A 19,780-nucleotide genomic window follows, 5' to 3' on the forward strand; every position below is an offset into this window, starting at 1 on the left:
GTAAGTATTTGGTATACCGACAGTGTTTTTTTTATTCTACAAGGAGTTGTGAAAATTGATTTGTCTCTTTTTTTAAATATCTATTTTTAATATTTTACTATACTCCTATAAAACATTTGTCAACCCTTAACTATGCTTATGGAATCTAAAATTTCACTCGCATACAAGATAAAATATTTTCTCATTATTTAATACATTGTCTATAGAATTTTATTAGATTTCACAATTATGTTAAAGGTGTGATCAATGTCACATTTTATTTATATATTTAATTTTATATTACATCTAATTAAACATTTGTCACATTCTAAATTTACTTATAGAATTTAAAAAAAAACACTGTAAATAATGTATAGATTAATTTTTCAAAAAAGTAATATTATCGCTTAAACAACTCTATAAATATCCACATTGTTTTAAAATTTCTTTTTCAATGACATTATTTTTAACATAGGAATAATTTGACTTCAACGAAAGTATGACATGTACAATCTATACAAACTACTTAATTTTACGCAGTCTTAATTTCATCCATAGGATTTATATTTTTAAAATTATTATATTTCATAATATAATTATAGTATATAACTTTAAATCTGCTTAATATCTATCTAGTATATTTTATTTTTAGTTTATTTTAACTTATCACACATTATATACGTAAATTATAATATATGAAAAAGGGTCCTATAGCATTGCCCTTAAACCTTAATCCAAGCATCATAGAGTTAAGGTAGGCTGTAACGATGATAATTTCCCTTAATTAGAAGCAAAGATATTGTCAAAAAAACCTATTTTTTTAATACCATGTGACATCATTTCATGAAATCATTTTATAGGATGCTGCCATATGACATCCCAACTAACTTTTTTCTTTAACAATTTTTTTGTTCAATGGGAGATTGATATGTTGTGTGGTTTGAGGATTTTAAAATTCTAAATTTAGATATAAAATTATTGAATTATTTTCAAGTCTTTGATGTAAATTCTCTTTTAATGTTCTCTTCAAAAAAAATTCATAAATACTTCTCAAACCCTACTATGTTACAAGTCAAAATAATTCTTGACATATTTGTTAAATTAGATGTGATGTGGATAGAATTTACTCGTATCTCATATTAAGGTTTGATCTTTAAGTTTGTCGATGGGGTAATGTAGTGTATGTGTGTGAGTTTGAAATTATATTGTATAAAAAAAGAGAAAAAATGTTTTAGATATTCTAAATATATCTATGATTAATTTACAGCTTGATTAATAAATTGCGAATGTTTTCCTCAAGGTCCTTTTTCAGATATTATTGACACAAGTAGAAAAGTAGGAGTAATGGGGTAACGAAACAAGTGAGAAGCTGAACCTATGGCAATACAATGCAGAGAACAGAGAATGAAAGGCACGAAAAAAGGAAGAAGATTACCATTACCAACAGCAAAACCATGTACCACTTTATTTATTTCCTTAATCACACTTTGCACATGTGCATATACAAAAGGAAAAACTCAAGCTCAAAGTATGTAAAATCTCAGACAACTTTTTAGCCACTAAATTTTTTAAGGGTAATTGATTAAACAAGAAACAAGGACTTTTAAAAATATTAAATATGTGGTGTCTATTGTGTCTGTAAACTATGAGGAAATCAAAACCCTACAGAAAAGCCCTTCATCCATGGATGATCAATCCAGGCTATCCATTCCTTATGCATCCATGCGAATCACACATCTCAGTCCCTCACCCGCAAGCATTAACTCAAATGCCTTGTTGATCTCTGAGAAAGGCACAGTGTGTGTGATGAATTTATCCAGCTCAAGTTCCTGCAACATCAAAGATATCACAGTGTTTACTGTCTGTTAGTATATTTGTATGGAAGAGAAATTGTACTCGTGTCCAATACATATTTGAACCAGCATTTACATATTCATGCATAAATATCAAACACATTCTGTTTTGGTGTTCAACACTCACTCCTGATTCCAATAAACAGGAAGATAAACTCACCTTGTTCATATATTTCTCCACAACAGCAGGAATGTCAGACCGAGGTTTGTAGTTTCCAAAGAAAGTACCCTTGAGAGTCCTCTCATTCAGCAGATTCACTGGGTGAGTTTTGAATGCATCGTCTTTGTTTGGAACACCCACAAGCACCGCAACTCCCCACCCCTGAAAATCAAGTCATTTCAGCTAAACATGAAAAATGATATAATCTAGCATCATTGATGAAGAGGAAAATGTTGTGAAGCTATTTACATCGTGGACGCATTCAAATGCGGAAATCATGGCCTGGATACTCCCCGTACATTCAACACTGCGATCGACTCCTCCACCAGTCATCTCAACAATGACCTGATCATTAGAAACATTTCTTAATAAGGATCCCATAACAAGTTGACAGGTTTTACGCAAGGTGACCCTAGTAACTAATGGTTATGTTTCAATCAGAATCCAGCAGGATGCATATAGAAATGAATTTTCAAGTGGGAACCAACCTCTTGGACAGGTTTGTTGTAATCTTTTGGATTCACAAACTCTGTAACACCGAATTTCTTGGCTGCAACAAGTAATAAGAATAAATATGATCAGTTTTGTAATTTCGCTTAACCAGAAACATAACCGATCTTGGAATGTTTTGTTCAAGTAACTACAAAATCAATGCTACCTTGTTCGAATCTGCTGGGGTTCAAATCAATGCCAATGATCCTTGAAGCACCGGATACTCTTGCTCCTTCGGCAGCCTAAATTGCAGAATAGAGAATTAAAGATAAATGAGTCCTACACTCTTTCTAGTCGTCAAGAAAAAGAAAACATAGCATCAAAGCGACAAGAATAACTCACAGCAAGACCAACAGCGCCTAGTCCGAAAATCGCAACAGATTGACCCTTTTTAGGTTTAGCAACATTCACAGTGGCACCAAAACCTACAAGAACAAAAGCAAAACAAGTTGTGACACAACTTCTTCACTTTCATTTACATCGTTTACATCTCCCAAAGAAAAGGGGGGGGGGGGAATTTAGTCCCTAACTAACCTGTGGACATCCCGCAGCTCAGAACACAAACTTTATCAAGTGGAGCATGTGGATTGATCTTGGCGACCTGACCGACATGGACGACAGTATATTCGCTGAAAGTAGACGTCCCAAGGAAGTGGTAGATAGGCTTCCCATTGATGGAAAACCTGGATTTTCCATCATTAATCATTCCAACCCTATCAGTGTTGATTCGGAGGAGATCACACATGTTACTCTCTTCAGACAAGCAATGGGGACACTCCTTGCATTCCCCAGTGAAGATGGGGAGAACATGATCACCTGGCTTTAGATCAGTCACGCCCTCTCCTACACTCTCCACAATCCTAAACAATACTCAAAAGAAAAGGATTAATGCGTATACACATGATAAGTATATTGTAGGAACTCTAAACATTTAGACTGACATATACATACCCCCCAGCTTCATGTCCAAGTATGCGAGGAAACAGAGGATTTTGTCCCTACAATAACAGAAACAATGTCAGAGTTAGATTGAAAATCTTTCTCCTAACAAGTTGAAGTAAGAAAAAAAGAGAAGTGTGAACCTTAGCATCCCAGAAGTAGACATCGGTGTGACATAAAGAAGTGAAGAGTATCTTAATACGGACTTCATCCTTCTGCGGTGGTGCCACTTCCACTTCCTCTATTGACAGTGGCTTCCCCGACTCCCATGCTACAGCAGCTGCAATAATACCACAACCACTGAATTAGCAAAGCAATCGCCAAACAACCCAAGAATCAGTCACAAGATGGACAAAACAAAGAGAAAGTTTTAACAAAAGTCAAAACCAGCAGAAAACATGCAAAACCAGAGATCTCAGAAAAAAAAAAACCGCAACAAAGAACAGTGATCATATAATCAGAAACAGTTGCAAATAAGAAAGAGAGAGAGAGAGAGAGAGAGAGTCGATTGATCACCTTTGCAACGGATGACCTGACCAGCAGTACTCATAATGGCTGTTAACAGAAATAAAGTCTTTTGTCAATGTGATTACTTGGTTTTATTTTCTTGTGTGTGCTTGATGAAGAAAGGAGAAAGGTAACAAGGTTGTATTTATAGCTGCAGAAGCCATATCCAGGTCACTGCATTACGCAAAGCACACCAATGGTTTGCTTTTCTGTCAAATGACCGTTTTCTTTGCAGGTGAATCAGTGTCTGGTTTTATGTGGTAGCAGTATTCTGTTGTCGTGGTTTTGGATAGGCTGGTTCATTCGAATTAAAACTAATATATTCTGTTATTTGACTTTATTTTATTGGTATAATGGCGGACTTTCTAGATACGTGGTTGACTTGAAAACTTGAAACGATTCACTGATAACCAGGGGGCGCCTCAGGGAACCCTGACTTTTATTTTAGTTAATGTGGAGATTGTCTGTCTCATTAACCGTTTTCCTTGTAAGTAATCGACGTGGGGTTGAAGAAAAGTGTGCCTTATGATTACAATACCACTTGCCCATTCAAATCCTGTATTCCATATTTTCTTTTGCCTAATATACCAAAAAAAATTTAGGATTGAACTGTAATTACCTTGCTTTTATTAGTTAAAACTTAGTTTTATAACCCGAAATAATATTTTTATACAAAATAGTTGATGTTTTTTTATTCAATTATAATTTATAAGCAAATTTTTATTATAAATATAGTACTTAAAGAAATTAATGCAAATTTGGAATATAGAAGCAAATTTATAAGGAAAATGTACGTGAACTGAAAGCAAACAAATAATAGTAGCAAATGTAGAAAAATCAATTTTCCATCGGCTGCTTCCTTCTCTAAAATTAATTTGTTGGTATTTAGAGATTGTGAATACCTACTGCAAAGTCTTTTTGATGAAGTTTGCAACTCATAGTCTTGGTGTTCAATTTCTGCAGAATTCAGGTTTATCTGTGCATCAAGTCGTGCAAGAGGTGAGATTGATGAAATGCGCAATTAAAATGAAAGATATTAAGAAGACATAAACGATGGTTTCTTTCTTTCTTTTTCTTTAATTTTGAAATACCTAGAAGTATGTATTACCTTCTTAATTTTATCAAGAAGAAATCATGATTCATTCTTAAATGACATCTCAGTCACATGTGTAACAGTCAAACTTGTAATTGGAATCTTCCAATTGTATGTCAAATAAGTATTCACTGTCCACCATTCTTTGAATTATATTTTTAACTTAGCTTAATCATAAATCTGGCCACTAACGTTTACATGTTTTGTTAAAATGACCCTAATTGTATTTTTGAGTCTTTTTTAACCATCAACCTTTGCTCTTTTTTTTCAATTTGCATTTATTAACAAATTTGATAAAAATACCGTTAAAAAGTTAATGGGGATGATGTGAAATTTCCTGTAGAATATTTTTAATGAGATTAATTTAATACTTAAGTATCCCAATAAAATAATTACATCTGGAAAATAATAAAATAAATAAATCATATATAAAATTTTTAAAAATAACTCTTAATTAAAAAAAACGTAACTACCAAACAAAAACTTAAAGACGTTCTTAGTTATTACTTCAACTGTATTTTTTATCAAATTTGTTAATAAAACAAATTGAAAAAAGAGCAAAGATTTATGGCTAAAAAAGCTCAAAAACACAATTAGAGTCATTTTGACAAAACATGTAAACCTTAGTGGCTAAATTTGTCATTGAGTCTTTTAACTTTCCAAAGACCATTATCCTAACATAAAAAAATATTAGAAGTGTTAGTAGTATTTACAATGTTAACGTAGTGCATTGAATAGTTATTAAGATACTAATTGAACCTCATGTTGAAGGTGGAATAATTGATCAGTAAGGTAATCAAGAATTCACGTTGCTTTTTTTGGTGAAGAAAAATATCATAAAAGTTTAATCTAGATTTACAATATCAAAAGCATCACTAGTCTTATCATTATTAATGGCTTTAATTAAATTCGTAGGAGCAGTTGTCAACACATTTACCCCCTCCACATTAGCAGGAGCCATCTTGGCAATCTAGTTAGCAACATAATTAACTTCCCTAGAGACATGTCTTACCACCCAAAATTCTTTATTCTGCAATAGTTTTTGAACATGTCTAACCAGAGCTGAACATGGGCTTTTTGAATTTCTCCCTTGGATTGATTGAACTACCTCAGAGCTATCAGTTTGAATCAAAATCCTATCCACACCCCGCTTTTGTAAAAGAATCAGCCAATCCAAAATACCTCATAAATTAGCATCAAAGACAGAGCATTCCTCCAAAAAATGATTGAAACTCAAAATCCAATCACCTATATGATTTTGCACCACTCCATCTACAAACGCTAAACCTATGGTCAAATTAACTGCACCATCAATATGCAGGTGAACCCAATTATCTGATAAAGGGTCCTTCTGCATGGAGGTATCTCTTTAAGTCAAAACCTCCTTATGTGTGGACCAAAATTGTCTCGCCCAAGTAATAGAAACTTTAACAATCTCAACGACATTCCATGTAAATCCTTGAAAGACGAATAAATTTTTGTTCTTCCAGATGCGCCAAATGATGATGCCAAATAAACTTGCCCAACTAACTCCCTTAGGGTTCAAAAGCTCATAAGATTGCAAATTATGTGTAAGCCAATCCAGAAGACTTGAATTGAAGAATCTGCTACTTTGGCTCGAAGGTACCACCTGTCCCCACACCTCTTTTGCCTCATAGAAATCTCTAAGCACATGAAGAATATTCTTTGTGTCATATCCAAAAATCGGACATAAAGCTTCTTGTCCAATGTCTCGTCTTACTCGTTCCACATTAGTAAGGAGGTGTTGTTTGAATATGAGCCATAGAAAAAACCGGACTCTATGAGGTCCCTTAAACTTCTTCGGAGTATCCCAAATTGGTTCTTTAGAATTCCATTGACTCTCCCTAATCAAACAATAGGCACTCTTAATCAAAAAGAGCCCAGTCAAATTCAATGGCCAAGAAATCCTATCTGGCCCTGCTTCAAGATGTGGAGGGATATACTCACAATACGCCTAATTATGTTTTCCAGGACCCATAATCGAAAGAGATTTAGATTCCACTTTCTTTTTGGGACCCATCTTCCTCTTCCCATTCGAAGACCCCCAAATGAATTGCCTAGCCAAGCATTCAATCTCCTTATAAATTCCTTTCGGTATCATCATTGACTACATGAAATAGTTAGGTATTGATAAAAGCACAAATTGTGCTAGAATAGCTCTCCCAACAAGAGACAAATGTCTAACATCCCAACTAAAAAGTTTACTATGTACCTTGTCCACCACAAATCTTAGGGTACACTTAGTAACTCTTTCTTGAAATAAAGGAACCCCCAAATAAAAGCCTAAGTCATGAACTTTCTAAAAACCCAATAAACTACTAATTCAATTTCCAGGAGCCTCATACGCAATGGGAGAAATAAATATTCATCTTATGTGCATTAACCTTGTGACCAAAATAAACATAGAAATGGCTCAAAACTTCCTCAATGAGTTTTGTATGCACCAAATTTGTTTTACTGAAAATAACTAAATCATTAGAAAAAAAAAAAAAAGATGAGACGGATTTGGACCTAACATGGACAGTCTAATTCGGCAGCATTGACCTCTTGAAGTCGCTGAATAAATATTATGCCCAAACCACTCCATGCACAACAGAAATAAGTAAGGCGATAGAAGACTTAAGGATCTCCCTTGCAGGCTTAAACTTTCGTGATGGGACCCCATTCCACAATAACTACATAGTAGAATTTGAAATGGTAGACATAATGATCTTCCTGAAAAATTTAGGACTACCAATGGCCCTAAGCGAAGCTTCAATGAACTCCCATCTCACCTATCATAAGCTTTCTCAATATCGATTTTAATCACCATCCTTGTCTTCTTGTTCTTCCTCAAGAATCTGCGTTGCTTTTGAACCAAATAAGAGAAACTTTGCATTGCCACTATCGTGAGCAACATTAACAGTGATAATATACCTAAAATAGTAATAAGCAAGGTAAATAGTAATGAATAAGTAATGATGAATGAAAGGTCATTATAGAGGAAATGTTTTTGAATTTACTGCAAGTAAATAATAATTAAAATATAAAGCAATAATAGTAGGCAAATTGTTTTTTAGTAATTCATGTTAAACATAATTACAATAAAAAAATATAATTACCTGAGAAGAAGAAGTTGAACTTGACGGTTGCAATCAAGGCAAGAATACCCGCCATTAATCTCCCTTACCTTCTTTCGTTGTACTGAGTATGATAAGTAGTACCAACCAATAGATGTATCAACTTCAACCATGTAAGCACGACATGTGAAATGATGTACCTGGTAAAGTAGATTAAAAAAACTTCCTGACAAAATATTACTCTTGACAAAGTTGAGGTGTTCGAAATTATTAGATGACGAAGTTGTGGTGGCAAAGCTTACATAGATGAGGTAATTATAACAGGATGTTTTTTCATAATGGTTTAGTTTAATACCTCGTCAAATCATAATTTAGTGTGAATTTTAATTTAAAATATCAAATTATCAGTCATGAACATAATTACAAGTGTCTAGAGGTTAAACTACTCATTAGATAAACAACTTCTTTTAAAAATTTAATTTGGTTTAAATTTCTATTTAATAATATTTTTAATAATGAACAGTGGACCAAATTTGAGAAGGAAATAGGTCTATGGACAAACATTGTAGAACTTTTAATACAATTGTTGTATTACAATTAGCACGAACCATGTTACAACTTTTTATAAATTGTGTTGTTTTGATTTTTAAATCGGATTTTATGGTTTCGACTAAAATGAGTTGAGATCAAGTATATTCAAAATATATTTAAAATAATAAATATTTTAATTAAATCTAAATAAATATATATAATTTATTATATTTTAGGTTGACTTGGTTTAAATTTTTAACGGCAGTGATTAATTGAACAATTATCTTAATTAGAATACTAAATTGAAAAAAATTAGAGTGACCAAAATAAGACAAATCTTATTTTAAAGGGACTTTAATTGTAGTTTGCCCAAATTTTTAATGTATAAAAATTATTCTAGGACAACTTTTTATAAACTTATACTCCTATACAAGGATATCCGCTGGTAGTTTAACCGAAATATCAAATCAGGAAAATCAATCCTTGGTCCTTCTAGGGAGTAGTACGCAAGCAAATGACCCGGATGCTCTACCACGACTACCTCTCCAACCCGGTCGGTCTTGACTACACGTCTTGCCGGAACTAGTTCGATATTCCAAAATAAACGAGTCATTGCTAACAAATCACGGCTCGATTGTGACAATTCTCGATATCCTAGCACCCACAAGTACCTTAAAGAAGTTAATCGGATCATGGCAGCTGCTAGCGCATGCTCGCTGAAGAAGCAACCTCCTATTTCGAGTTTCTGCAATTTAGGGCATCCCTTGGAGAATTCCAAAAGCCCAGCATCCGACTCCCCAACGTAACCCAGAAGCATCCATCTTATGTTCCAACTATATTTCCCAATGTAACCGAGCCCCGCATCTGTCAAACCACCAGGTCGGAGATGCAGTGCAAATCTTCTAAGCTTTCCACAGCCCCTTAGTAGAGCCCGGACTCCTTTGTCGAGAGGCAAATCCGTTATCCTTTCTTTTTGATCAAGCAAGACTAGACGAAAATCACACATGTTTTTCAAGTAAGTCCCAATGTATTCCAATGATGCATTGGTGATGTCGGATACATAAACAGCCAAATGTTCCAATTTAAGGCATCCCTGAGCTAAAGCCATCAATCCTGTTTGTGAAACCAAACCTTCATCCTCCATTCCTTCCTCCTCAGCATCTGCCTCGATTCTAAGCCTCTTTAGTTGCTTACAACTTCGGGCAACAACTTCTAGTCCTCGATCTCCGATAACATTCCTTGTCTAGCCACTCAGAAAACACATATAATTAAAGAACATAATGAAAAAAAATAGAATACGGACAATGGTTTTGTGATTCAACCTTGAGAACTTCCAAGTTTGGGCATCTTTGTATTAACAAGCAGTGATCTTCTGTGTCGAGTAATGCATAAAGGAGATCCAATTCTTTAAACAACGGTGCAAAAGGAAACACAATTGGCATTTCATTCTTCCCCATGTAGGTTAAACCCAAGCGGCATAACCTCGAGGGGAATGTTACAGCAGCATACCCATCAGGTTGGTCGTAGAAAGAACCACCGTTGAATTCTTCTAAAACAGCAGCAGCATGAAAGAAACCGACGAGATCTAAAATTTCACAATCACTAATTTTCACAGAGACCAAATTACGACAATTTCTGGCAATAAGTTGGAGATCTTCAAAACTAACTTTTACAAGATCCGTCATGTAAAAGTTTAAAGTCTCAAGAACTGAATTATTCATCGCAATCTCATGAATCCATCGACCATCTTTCTCAATAATTGAGCTGTCTTCCAAGAACAAGGTTCTTAATTGCCTACGCCAACATGTAAAGAAATAAATCATATGAACGAACCAAGCCAATGTTTTTCCCCCGCAGTTTAGCTCCAACTGAGCTTCAAACATCCAAGTCATTGGAATTTGATTAAAGCAATACTTACTACTTTATACCACTGACCTTCAAGCCGTATTTCAATAAAAAGAAGCTCAAATTAGCACTATTAATCTTATTTATTTCTCAAATATCTAAAACAACAAATGTAATTGCACAAAATTAACCCTGATAAAACAATTAAAATAAGTTTTGAATTTTTTTTTTATTTCTCAATATGTCTACTGAGGCCATTAAGAGAATAAATGATGGTCACAAGTTTTAAAATTGTTCTATACCCAGAATAAGTATCGAACCTTCAACCACCAGTTAAAGTAGGAAAGACATTTACCATTTTACCTAACTCTTTAAATAAATTTTGAATATTTAAACCTCGATCCCATGATTTACGTCGTGGTTTGATTCTTGGTGTGTGTAGTATTTATTTATTTCTACCAAGAATTGTAAAAAAAAATTAAGACATAATGATAAGTTTAGATATTATTTTTTACATTTCTTTTTGTCAATTTTATCTTTATTTTTATGTGTAAAAAAGTAAAATTATTTTTAAAGAAAACGTTGATTAAAGTATTAATTTTCTTATTGATATTGGTGTGGCAATGTATAATATAATCTATGTATATTTTATATTGATATAATATTATTTGTTTTATATGTAAATAATTTAAAATTTTTAAAAGATATATCAATTGAGTTTTAGTTTAATTGTCATAGAAATTATTGCCAAGAGGGTGTGAGTTTGAGATGCATTGAAACGTATTATTCTCTTAATTATGGATTGAGTGAAGCTATAAATAATTTTAGACATTCTATCAAAAAAACTCAGATATGATCAAAACTAATATGTTTAAAAATGTATTATTTTAGTTATTTTCGTAAAAAATTAGACTCTTTTTAAAATATACGTTAAATTGAATTTTTTTAAAAGTTTGGGAGTAATAGTTTAAGCATATGAATTCACAATTTCACATATTAAAATATGTTTAAAAAGAAAAAGAAAGCTACCGGCACAATCTTCCAACGTGCAAGAGTCCATCAGTAGAAAAACCAGAGCATTTATCAAGCTTCAAACACCGCAAAACTTCCCCCCTAGACCTACCCAATACTTCCAAATCTGAATCATTAACAATCATCCTCCTAAAATGCACCGATTTCAAGCAAGTCAAATTCTCGGCTATTTCCTTTACCCACGGCGTTACGTACCCTCCCCAATCTTCCGGTATCATATCAAACATCGCCGCCCGAGGTTTTCCTTTCAATTTCAACGATTCCAAGTGTGGGAACCGCCGCCGCAACCGTTCGGGACTCGTCGTGTAACAAAGCGCAACCGTTATGTGCTTACGTGTCAACGCGTCGAGCTCGTACCAACGCCGACAAACGAGGGAAACGGCGCTCCGGTCCTCCGGGTCGTCGATGTATAGCATCACCCAGCCCAAAACAACGTCGGTTAGACCGGTTTGTGAAGCCGTTGATTTTTTCAACTCGTTATAATTTTCCCCCATCCAAAAACTCAAATCGGATATTCAAAAGAGAAAACAAACGCTTGATCTGGAGACCAGAATAAGAAGCAAAAGGCGTTTCCTCAGCAATTGTTCTCTCCGGAAGTGAAACAAAAAGGAATGGATTCGCCAGCAGATACTACAAATAGGGTCAGGCATGGGTCGGGTTGAGGAGACATGGAAGAAGAAGAGATAAAAGCTAGAAATGGACAAGGGAGATTGGATGGAGAGAGAAAATAGAATGGTGGGAAACAAATTTATGGACAGTATAGTTTGGGTAGTTGAAAAATAAAACTCAGTTCTTCAGAGTCATGTGTGGGTCCTTCTCCTAAGTTGAATTATCCTTTAAAGTCATGTGCTGGACACCCTTTTTGATTCAAATACTGAACAGTAAGAAGCTTGATTTAGGGCTAGTTTGGATGGGCGGTGTGTTCTCCCAAATGAGGTTAAAAGCAGCATGGCGGTAAGATTAATTCTTGTAGCGGTGAGATTGGAGTCTCAGAGCGGTGAGATTAGAAATAATGGTGGAGTGTGTTTGGATTCAAACGCAATTTGAAGAAATGAGTGAGAATGAAAAATGACTATTAAGGACATCGATTAGAATTGATATATAATAGAAGTTATTTAAATTATTTTACTTTTTAAAATTATTAAAATATGCAAATTCATTTAATAAATTATTAAAATGTATCTTCCAATATTTTAATGAATTATATAATTAATTTAAATTAATTATTAGATAAAATGATAATTATTTTAATTTTTTATAGTTATAATTAAATTTTTTATAACAATGATAAATATTATTTTCACAAATAATAACATTATACTTGGATCTAATTTTGAAGTATCTAAACGGATGATTTTAATAAAAAAATATAGTAACATAAGACATAACAAGTTTCATTATTACTAGAAATTAGGTTATGATACAAAATGTGTTTACAAATATTGATTCATTAAACTAGTTGCAATGGTTTCCCTTAACATTGTGATTTCAAGGTCACTTTCTCATTAGAAGAACTCGATTCACCTCTGTCAAACCGGCTTGAAGAGACGGCATGTCCGTATATTCTCAAATTCTCGAAAATCCTCATCATTTGACCAAGCATGTCTTGAATATAATTATGCAAAACCATTGTTGCAATAACTATTAAAACTTGCTTGTCGAATGAATAACTTGAATATCTCTTAATATTGGCCATTTTTTCCACACTCCAAATGTTCGTTCAATCACAGAGCGTAACGAAGAATGGGCATGATTAAAGATTTCTTTTTTCCAGATACTTGATGATTACCTCGACGAAAATCGTAAATGATATCGTTCCCCTATATGGACCTAGAAAACACGCCATTTGTGGATATCCTAATCCACAAGATAATATTTTCTGCAAAAAAGTAAAACATAATATCAAGTTTAAAATAAATTTAATATTTTAATATTTTTATGTAAAAAGTAATTAAAAATTAAAGTTCGACCAGTGGAGGTGTGGAAACTTCAACTCTTGCTTTCTAAGTGCTTGCAAAAAATTCTACTATCATGTCTTGTTCCTTCCCAACCAGAAATGCAAAATAAAGCACATGTTGAAGTCACAAGTCGCCATAATATTTTGAGTTGGTTCACCTTTCCGTCCGATATAAGGTATTTGAGAAGAAGGCGAAATGCATGCTTTTATGTGTGTTCCATCTGTGGCCCCAATACAATCCTTTAAAATAAATACAAGTAATGAGATAAAAGTTAGAAATAATTTATGTTTTAAAAATATAAAGATTGTGTAAATTTTACCTTAAAGTGAGGCCAATATCTTGTATCATGTCGAATATGGTTCGGTACTTCCTCGAATTGACCTTCAATGGGTTTAATCGTGTCTATTCCCATTCGAGCAAATATATGCAACATATCAGTAAAAATTCGACTAACAGTTTCCCCAGATCGTTGAAATCGCTCTGTTGCATTTGAATTTGACTCTCTATTTCCAAGAATGTACAATGATAATGCTAACTTCTCCATCGCCGATACTTTCCCATTCTTTAAGCCATAACTTGTTTGCAAATCATGCAACAATCTGTGAAATATATTTTTTGGCATCCTAAAACTAATCATGCAACGATCATCGTGCCCATTTAATACTTCGTCCACCCACATTTGACCAAGATAATTTGAATCCATACGCGGTTGCATAGTGAAATAAGTTTCATGGTGTACCAATACACGCTTAACACATATTCTTCCTCATTATGATAATTGTTGTGCTCAACTTGGGTAACAATTGTGGCTATTCTTCGTTGAGCTTCTTCACTTAATTCGAGGTATCATAATTCATATCAAAACTATTATACATATTGTTAAATTCATCCATAACTTTGAAAAAGTAATCAAATGAAAATAAATCCTTTAAAATCTCGTGACATTTTATACAACACGAAACTTGATTAAAAGCATAACATAAAAATACCAAACATAAAAAGTAGCATACATTAGTTTTATATATAAAAAGTAGTATAGTTATATTACAATAATATTTCTAAGGAGTGATGGTGGAGGTGGTTGATGGTATGGTTGGAAGGAAATGAGGATGTTGCTACCAAGGATGAAAATGATGCAATTGGATTTTGTTCAAGATACTCACGTCAAGCCACCAAACCCTATCATCCGGATCTAAGTTCAAAAACATTTCTCGTTTCACGGTTATTTGGAACATTTTGGTGGCAAAATAGTACAGTTCATCTCTTTTAGAATTTCATCTCCCAAAGCACGCAAAGCATCCATTGCATTTGAAATAGTATATTGAGAGTGAGGAAAAATAATTTCATTCATCGACTTCCTTGGACTAGCCATACTCTCACACAATTTCTCAATCTGAGTAGTTAATGTATTTCTTGATGATTTTCTACTTGAACTTGATTTTTTCCCTTACTGTAATGCAGCCCCAAGTGTTTGCTTTCTTCGATTAGGGATTTCATGAGAAGGGTTTGATGGTACCTCATCGGGGAATACATTCATTCTCGTTACTATGTTCATCTGAATCACCAAATCCTCATAAGGTGCATCATCTCCCATAGGAACCCCACTTGGAAGAACACTGCACGAAAGGTGCCTGCGTTCTCTCCGGTGGCTACAATGCCACCAAACATTTGCCACATTAACTCATTCAATCGTGGCTCAATTCCTTTCTTCTTAAATCCTTTAAAATCAGGATTTTCCTACATAAAATGCTAAATGTTAAATGTTATACTAAGATTTTTATAATTGTAAATTATTAATTTCAATAAACTTTATGCATTAAAATAATGATAAAGTTAACACTAACCTGTATTTTTGCAGCCCACCATTCTTCGGTAGCATCGACCGTCTTTTTAGATGGACACCATCCAATACCTGTAGATTCCTTAAGCAACTCCCTCCATAACCTCCATTCCTTTTTTAATGTATCCCACTTATTTTTCAATTGAGGTTTTCCATAATTTTTTTGTGTTTTTGCTTGAAAAAGAGCAATGACATTTTCCCATCCTTTTGAGTTTAGATGAGTTTTCGGTCTATTGCCAGCGTTGACTTCATTCACGCAAAGTTCACAAAATATCAACATCAACTCATCATCCCAAACAACTTTTGTTGCTAAGCTACTATCTCCCTTCACAAAATTTCGTGTCTTTACCATCTATTATTATTTTGATTTTAAATGTCAATAGACATAAAACCATAAATATATAATTAGATATAAAAGCAGTGGTGATTAATTTCATTGGAAATGTATAACTCTTTAGCAATAAGTCCTACATCATTACACTAAGGGAATATTCGTACTCTAATCACAAGTAATGCAAAATAGCTTTTGTGTTTATCTGCTATTTGAGTTAAAAGTCTTTTATTCTCTATTACTTGTGTACTTAATTTTATCTACCTTTTCCTTTCAATTTTAATTGCTTGTTGATGATGTTCAAGAGGCTAGTATTGGCTAATGAAGTTTGCAAAGTCCTTATTGCATGCAAGGTAGCAAAAATTTAAAAGCAATTGGCTTTGCATGTCACCACATGCACTTGCATATGCATACATACATGTACCGAATTTGCCAATAAGGGCTCAAGAGCTTTTGTTTTTTTCAGATATGCTTTCCATTATGTTATCATTGCCTAAGCACTTAAAGTTTGTGTATGAAAATACAGAACTTGAACAAACAAACTAATATAATGTATGAAAATACTTATCCTTCAAAATTTTTTATGAACCTCTAAGTTGTAACCTTTAATAAAAATGTTGGTTAAAACCTTTAATATATGAAAGTGGAGAGTTGCAAATTTTTAATTGACTACTTTATAATTTTTTATTTTAAAATACACTACATATATTTTTTACTTTTAAAATACACTACATATATATATATATATATATATTTAAAATACACTACATATATATTTTTATTTTAAAATACACTACATATATTTTTTACTTTTAAAATACACTACATATATATATTTAAAATACACTACATATATATTTTTATTTTTAAAATACACTACATATATTTTTTTACTTTTAAAATACACTACATATATATATATATTTTAAAATACACTACATATATATATTTTTATTTTTAAAATATAGTACATATATTTTTTTATTTTAAAATACACTATATATATTTTTTTATTTTTAAAATACACTACATGTATTTTTAATTTTAAAATTTTAAATACAATGCAATTTCTCCACTCCCATCTCCCTCTTCCATCATTCCCTCTTCCACCGCTCCTCCTCCCATTTCCTATTCCCATGCAATACCCATTCCAATTTCCCATTCCACCGTGTCAGTCCTCCCATTTCCCATTCCCATCTCCCCTCTTCCATCGATTCCCCTCTTCCACCGTGCCCTCCTCCCATTTCCCATTCCCATGCAATACCCATTCCCATTTCCCATTCCCATTCCCATTTCCCATTCCCATTCCCATTATCAACAATACCAACAGCAGTAGCAGCAAAAACAGAAACAGCAACAAGGGTGTAAATCGGATGAGGTTAAAACGATCTGGGTTGGTGACCTTGTTCATTGGATGGATGAAACTTTTCTCCACGGTTGCTTCTCTCATACCGGCGAGGTATAAGCAAATACAATAGTGTGGTTATAGCATGAAATTGATAGATGCATGTATTGTCATGAATCTTACACTAGATCTTTTTTTGTTTTATGTTTTGAGGAATCTGTTGGTTTTAGTACTTTGCTGCCTTTTTTGTTTGCGGGGTTTAAAGATAAGTTAAGGTTTGAGGTTTTTTACTAATATTTGTGGTTTATGTTTTTAATGTAATTACAGTTTTAGAAAATAATATGCCTTTATGGCCTAAAACTTTTTGCCCAGAACATTAAAGCTAATTAATTTAAAGACAAGGATTGTTTTTAATTGAAGCTAAACAGATGAATAGACCGTATAGTTGATTGCCATTATAAAATAAAATTGGATAATTGCCAAAAGTCAATTTAAGGCGTGTTGTAGACTTTGCTGGATGATTAGCTTTTGGTTAAAAGCGGTTTACATCTCGTTTCATAAACATGGAAATTTAATAATAAGAAAAAACCTCTTATTTCACATCAAAACTTTGTCATTGATGCTTTCAAGAAAAGAACAAGCTTTGCAGCGAGAGGAATCATAGTTGTTATAAAACTAGACATGTAATGACTTTTCATGTTGGGTGTTAATTAGGGAGATAGGTGGATTACTGAAATCAATTATGCTTAAAATTCATTTTCCCTGCTACATGGACTCCTCCTCAACACTCGAATTTTTGTTTAATATAGGCTTTTTAATGTAGATAACTTGTTGAACACATAAAATAGGATCCTCTTGTTTTTGTTTAATATAGGCTTTGGATCAGGTGTCTTAGCTCGCTTTGTTGTGGAGTGGGAATCGGGTAAAGAAGGTTGCACAATGCATGTGTCTCCTGATCAACTTTGGCCTCATACCAAGGTTCGATTTTTTTCTTATTTTGTTTTTTTCCTCTTTCTTTTAAAATAATTTTCTCAATTCTTTTCTCATACTATTTTACTTATGTTCCTTAGTATCATTTGTCAGCCACTTTGTTTCTTCAACATTTCTTTTCTTATGTCATATTAAAAATTTCATGGATTAAGATGCTATGTTGGCTCATTTTGCTGCTTGGTATGGTATCATTTATTTCCTGAATTTTTTAGAATTACTTGTGCCATGGTGGTTTACTTCTATGCTCGGGTAAAATCTTTTATACCTTTGTTAGCTTTTGTTTTTTTTAAGATTTGCTGATTCTTAGCACATATAGATCAATTTTTTCATCCTTTTTCTTTTTATGCTTTACTTCATTCTAGTACTTCGGCAAACTCATAGATTTTACATGTTCTATAATTTTTGTTAACATCATTAGAAAATCTGAAATGCATCACTGCAATTGTTAAGGTGTATTCTGTTAATATTATCTATTATTTCTGTCTCGATGCTTAAGGCCTGGTATGTTGAAGTTATCTCCATTCCTTATTTTTTGGCAGATTTGTTACTGGAAATTATAGGTTGTAATGACTTTTTGGAGTCCTTTTACTTGATTTATTTTCCATTCATCTTTCTAAAGGACTTAATAATGCAGGTATTTTTAGCTTTTGGATTTGTGCATAAGATTACTACCTTTGAGAAGACAGCTGAATTTCAGGTCAATGAATTAAATCTCCTTCTTCCTAGATTGATTGGTTTGCAATTTTTATCATTTATAGCTTGTTTGCAGTTTTTGATCTGTTTAATTACTTGACTAGTGTTCTTTGTTTATATATAGTCAGGGATATATATATATTGAATGGGGACTGATGCTATTGAAGTAGGGGAGACTCCATTTGACTCCTATCCTAGTTCCTTTGAGGTACTATTTTCGACTTCCTTTCACTTTTTTTCTGTTCTAACTTTGAATCTATTGTATAATTTGATCGTTATCGGGAATAATTACATGCATTTGTTTGTGTTTTTTCTTTGCTTAAGCAAGTGTTAAAAGCCTTGGAAATTCGATTTGTGCCCTACAAGCTTTAAGTTATAATGTTTTTGAGTTTAGATGTTTAGGTAATTTCATTGTGTATGACTTAAAATTATAGTTAGTAATAATATTATCGTAAACCATGCTAAATTATAGGTCCAAAGATCAAAAGATAAAATGTTGCTACCTATGGGATAAGGTCAATATATCATTTAGAACCGGACTACTCAAAAGAAAAGCAATAACAATAACAACAATAATAATAAAGGAGTGACAAAAAACCATCTCACCTTGAAGGAAGAATAACACTTTCTAACCAACCGTCAAATGTAGACTTCCCATCAATAGAGAAAAAGGTAAATGTTGAGCATGAGAAAATAGAGGAAAAAACACAAGATATCTCTAACTTGTTAGTTTGATAGAGGAAAGAATATCCTAAGCTCCCACAACCAAGAACAAAGTAAAAAGAGGGAGAAACTAGCAAAATGAGGGACAAACCAAGAAACAAGGGAGAAACCAAGAAGAACGAGGGAGATTTCTACTGCTTTTGTTCCCAAATCAAAACAAATAAGATTGGGAAAGAAATTAGTTTAACATCTAAGGATAAAATGGTAAATTAATAAATTAAAGTAATGGTATTTTTGTCTCCTAAATATGTCTATTGCCCCAGCTTGTCCTAACTGCTGCTTTATCCACCAGTCATTAAAAGTCATCGGTCAAGAGAAATCTCTCACCTGTGGTCTTGGCGACCAACACATCAAAAGGTCATTTGATTGACTCAGGTCAAATCGATGAT

The 19,780-nt window shown here is 33.1% G+C and overlaps 2 protein-coding genes and 1 long non-coding RNA gene across 3 annotated transcripts; 1 reads left to right on the top strand and 2 right to left on the bottom strand.

The window, feature by feature from the left end:
• Positions 1–1,416: 1,416 nt before the first annotated feature.
• On the bottom strand, positions 1,417–4,204 carry LOC105797077 (alcohol dehydrogenase class-P). The gene is made up of 10 exons (XM_012627005.2): positions 3,940–4,204; positions 3,567–3,703; positions 3,436–3,482; positions 3,019–3,344; positions 2,827–2,909; positions 2,651–2,726; positions 2,481–2,542; positions 2,242–2,337; positions 1,993–2,154; positions 1,417–1,808 (listed from the first exon to the last, which is right to left on the bottom strand). Exons 1-10 carry the CDS (start codon positions 3,971–3,973, stop codon positions 1,692–1,694), a joined length of 1,140 nt encoding a protein of 379 aa, XP_012482459.1. The 5' UTR covers positions 3,974–4,204; the 3' UTR covers positions 1,417–1,691.
• A 4,748-nt stretch (positions 4,205–8,952) lies between these two features.
• On the bottom strand, positions 8,953–12,264 carry LOC105797076 (coronatine-insensitive protein 1). The gene is made up of 3 exons (XM_012627004.2): positions 11,509–12,264; positions 9,957–10,428; positions 8,953–9,877 (listed from the first exon to the last, which is right to left on the bottom strand). Exons 1-3 carry the CDS (start codon positions 12,003–12,005, stop codon positions 9,044–9,046), a joined length of 1,803 nt encoding a protein of 600 aa, XP_012482458.1. The 5' UTR covers positions 12,006–12,264; the 3' UTR covers positions 8,953–9,043.
• A 5,601-nt stretch (positions 12,265–17,865) lies between these two features.
• Positions 17,866–19,074, top strand: LOC105790285 (uncharacterized). The gene is made up of 3 exons (XR_008194255.1): positions 17,866–17,963; positions 18,610–18,672; positions 18,793–19,074. It is a non-coding gene; the product is annotated as an uncharacterized LOC105790285 (long non-coding RNA).
• Positions 19,075–19,780: the final 706 nt, after the last annotated feature.

This window comes from Gossypium raimondii, chromosome 3 (assembly GCF_025698545.1).
Source record: "Gossypium raimondii isolate GPD5lz chromosome 3, ASM2569854v1, whole genome shotgun sequence".
In the NCBI taxonomy this organism is placed as follows: Eukaryota; Viridiplantae; Streptophyta; class Magnoliopsida; order Malvales; family Malvaceae; genus Gossypium; species Gossypium raimondii.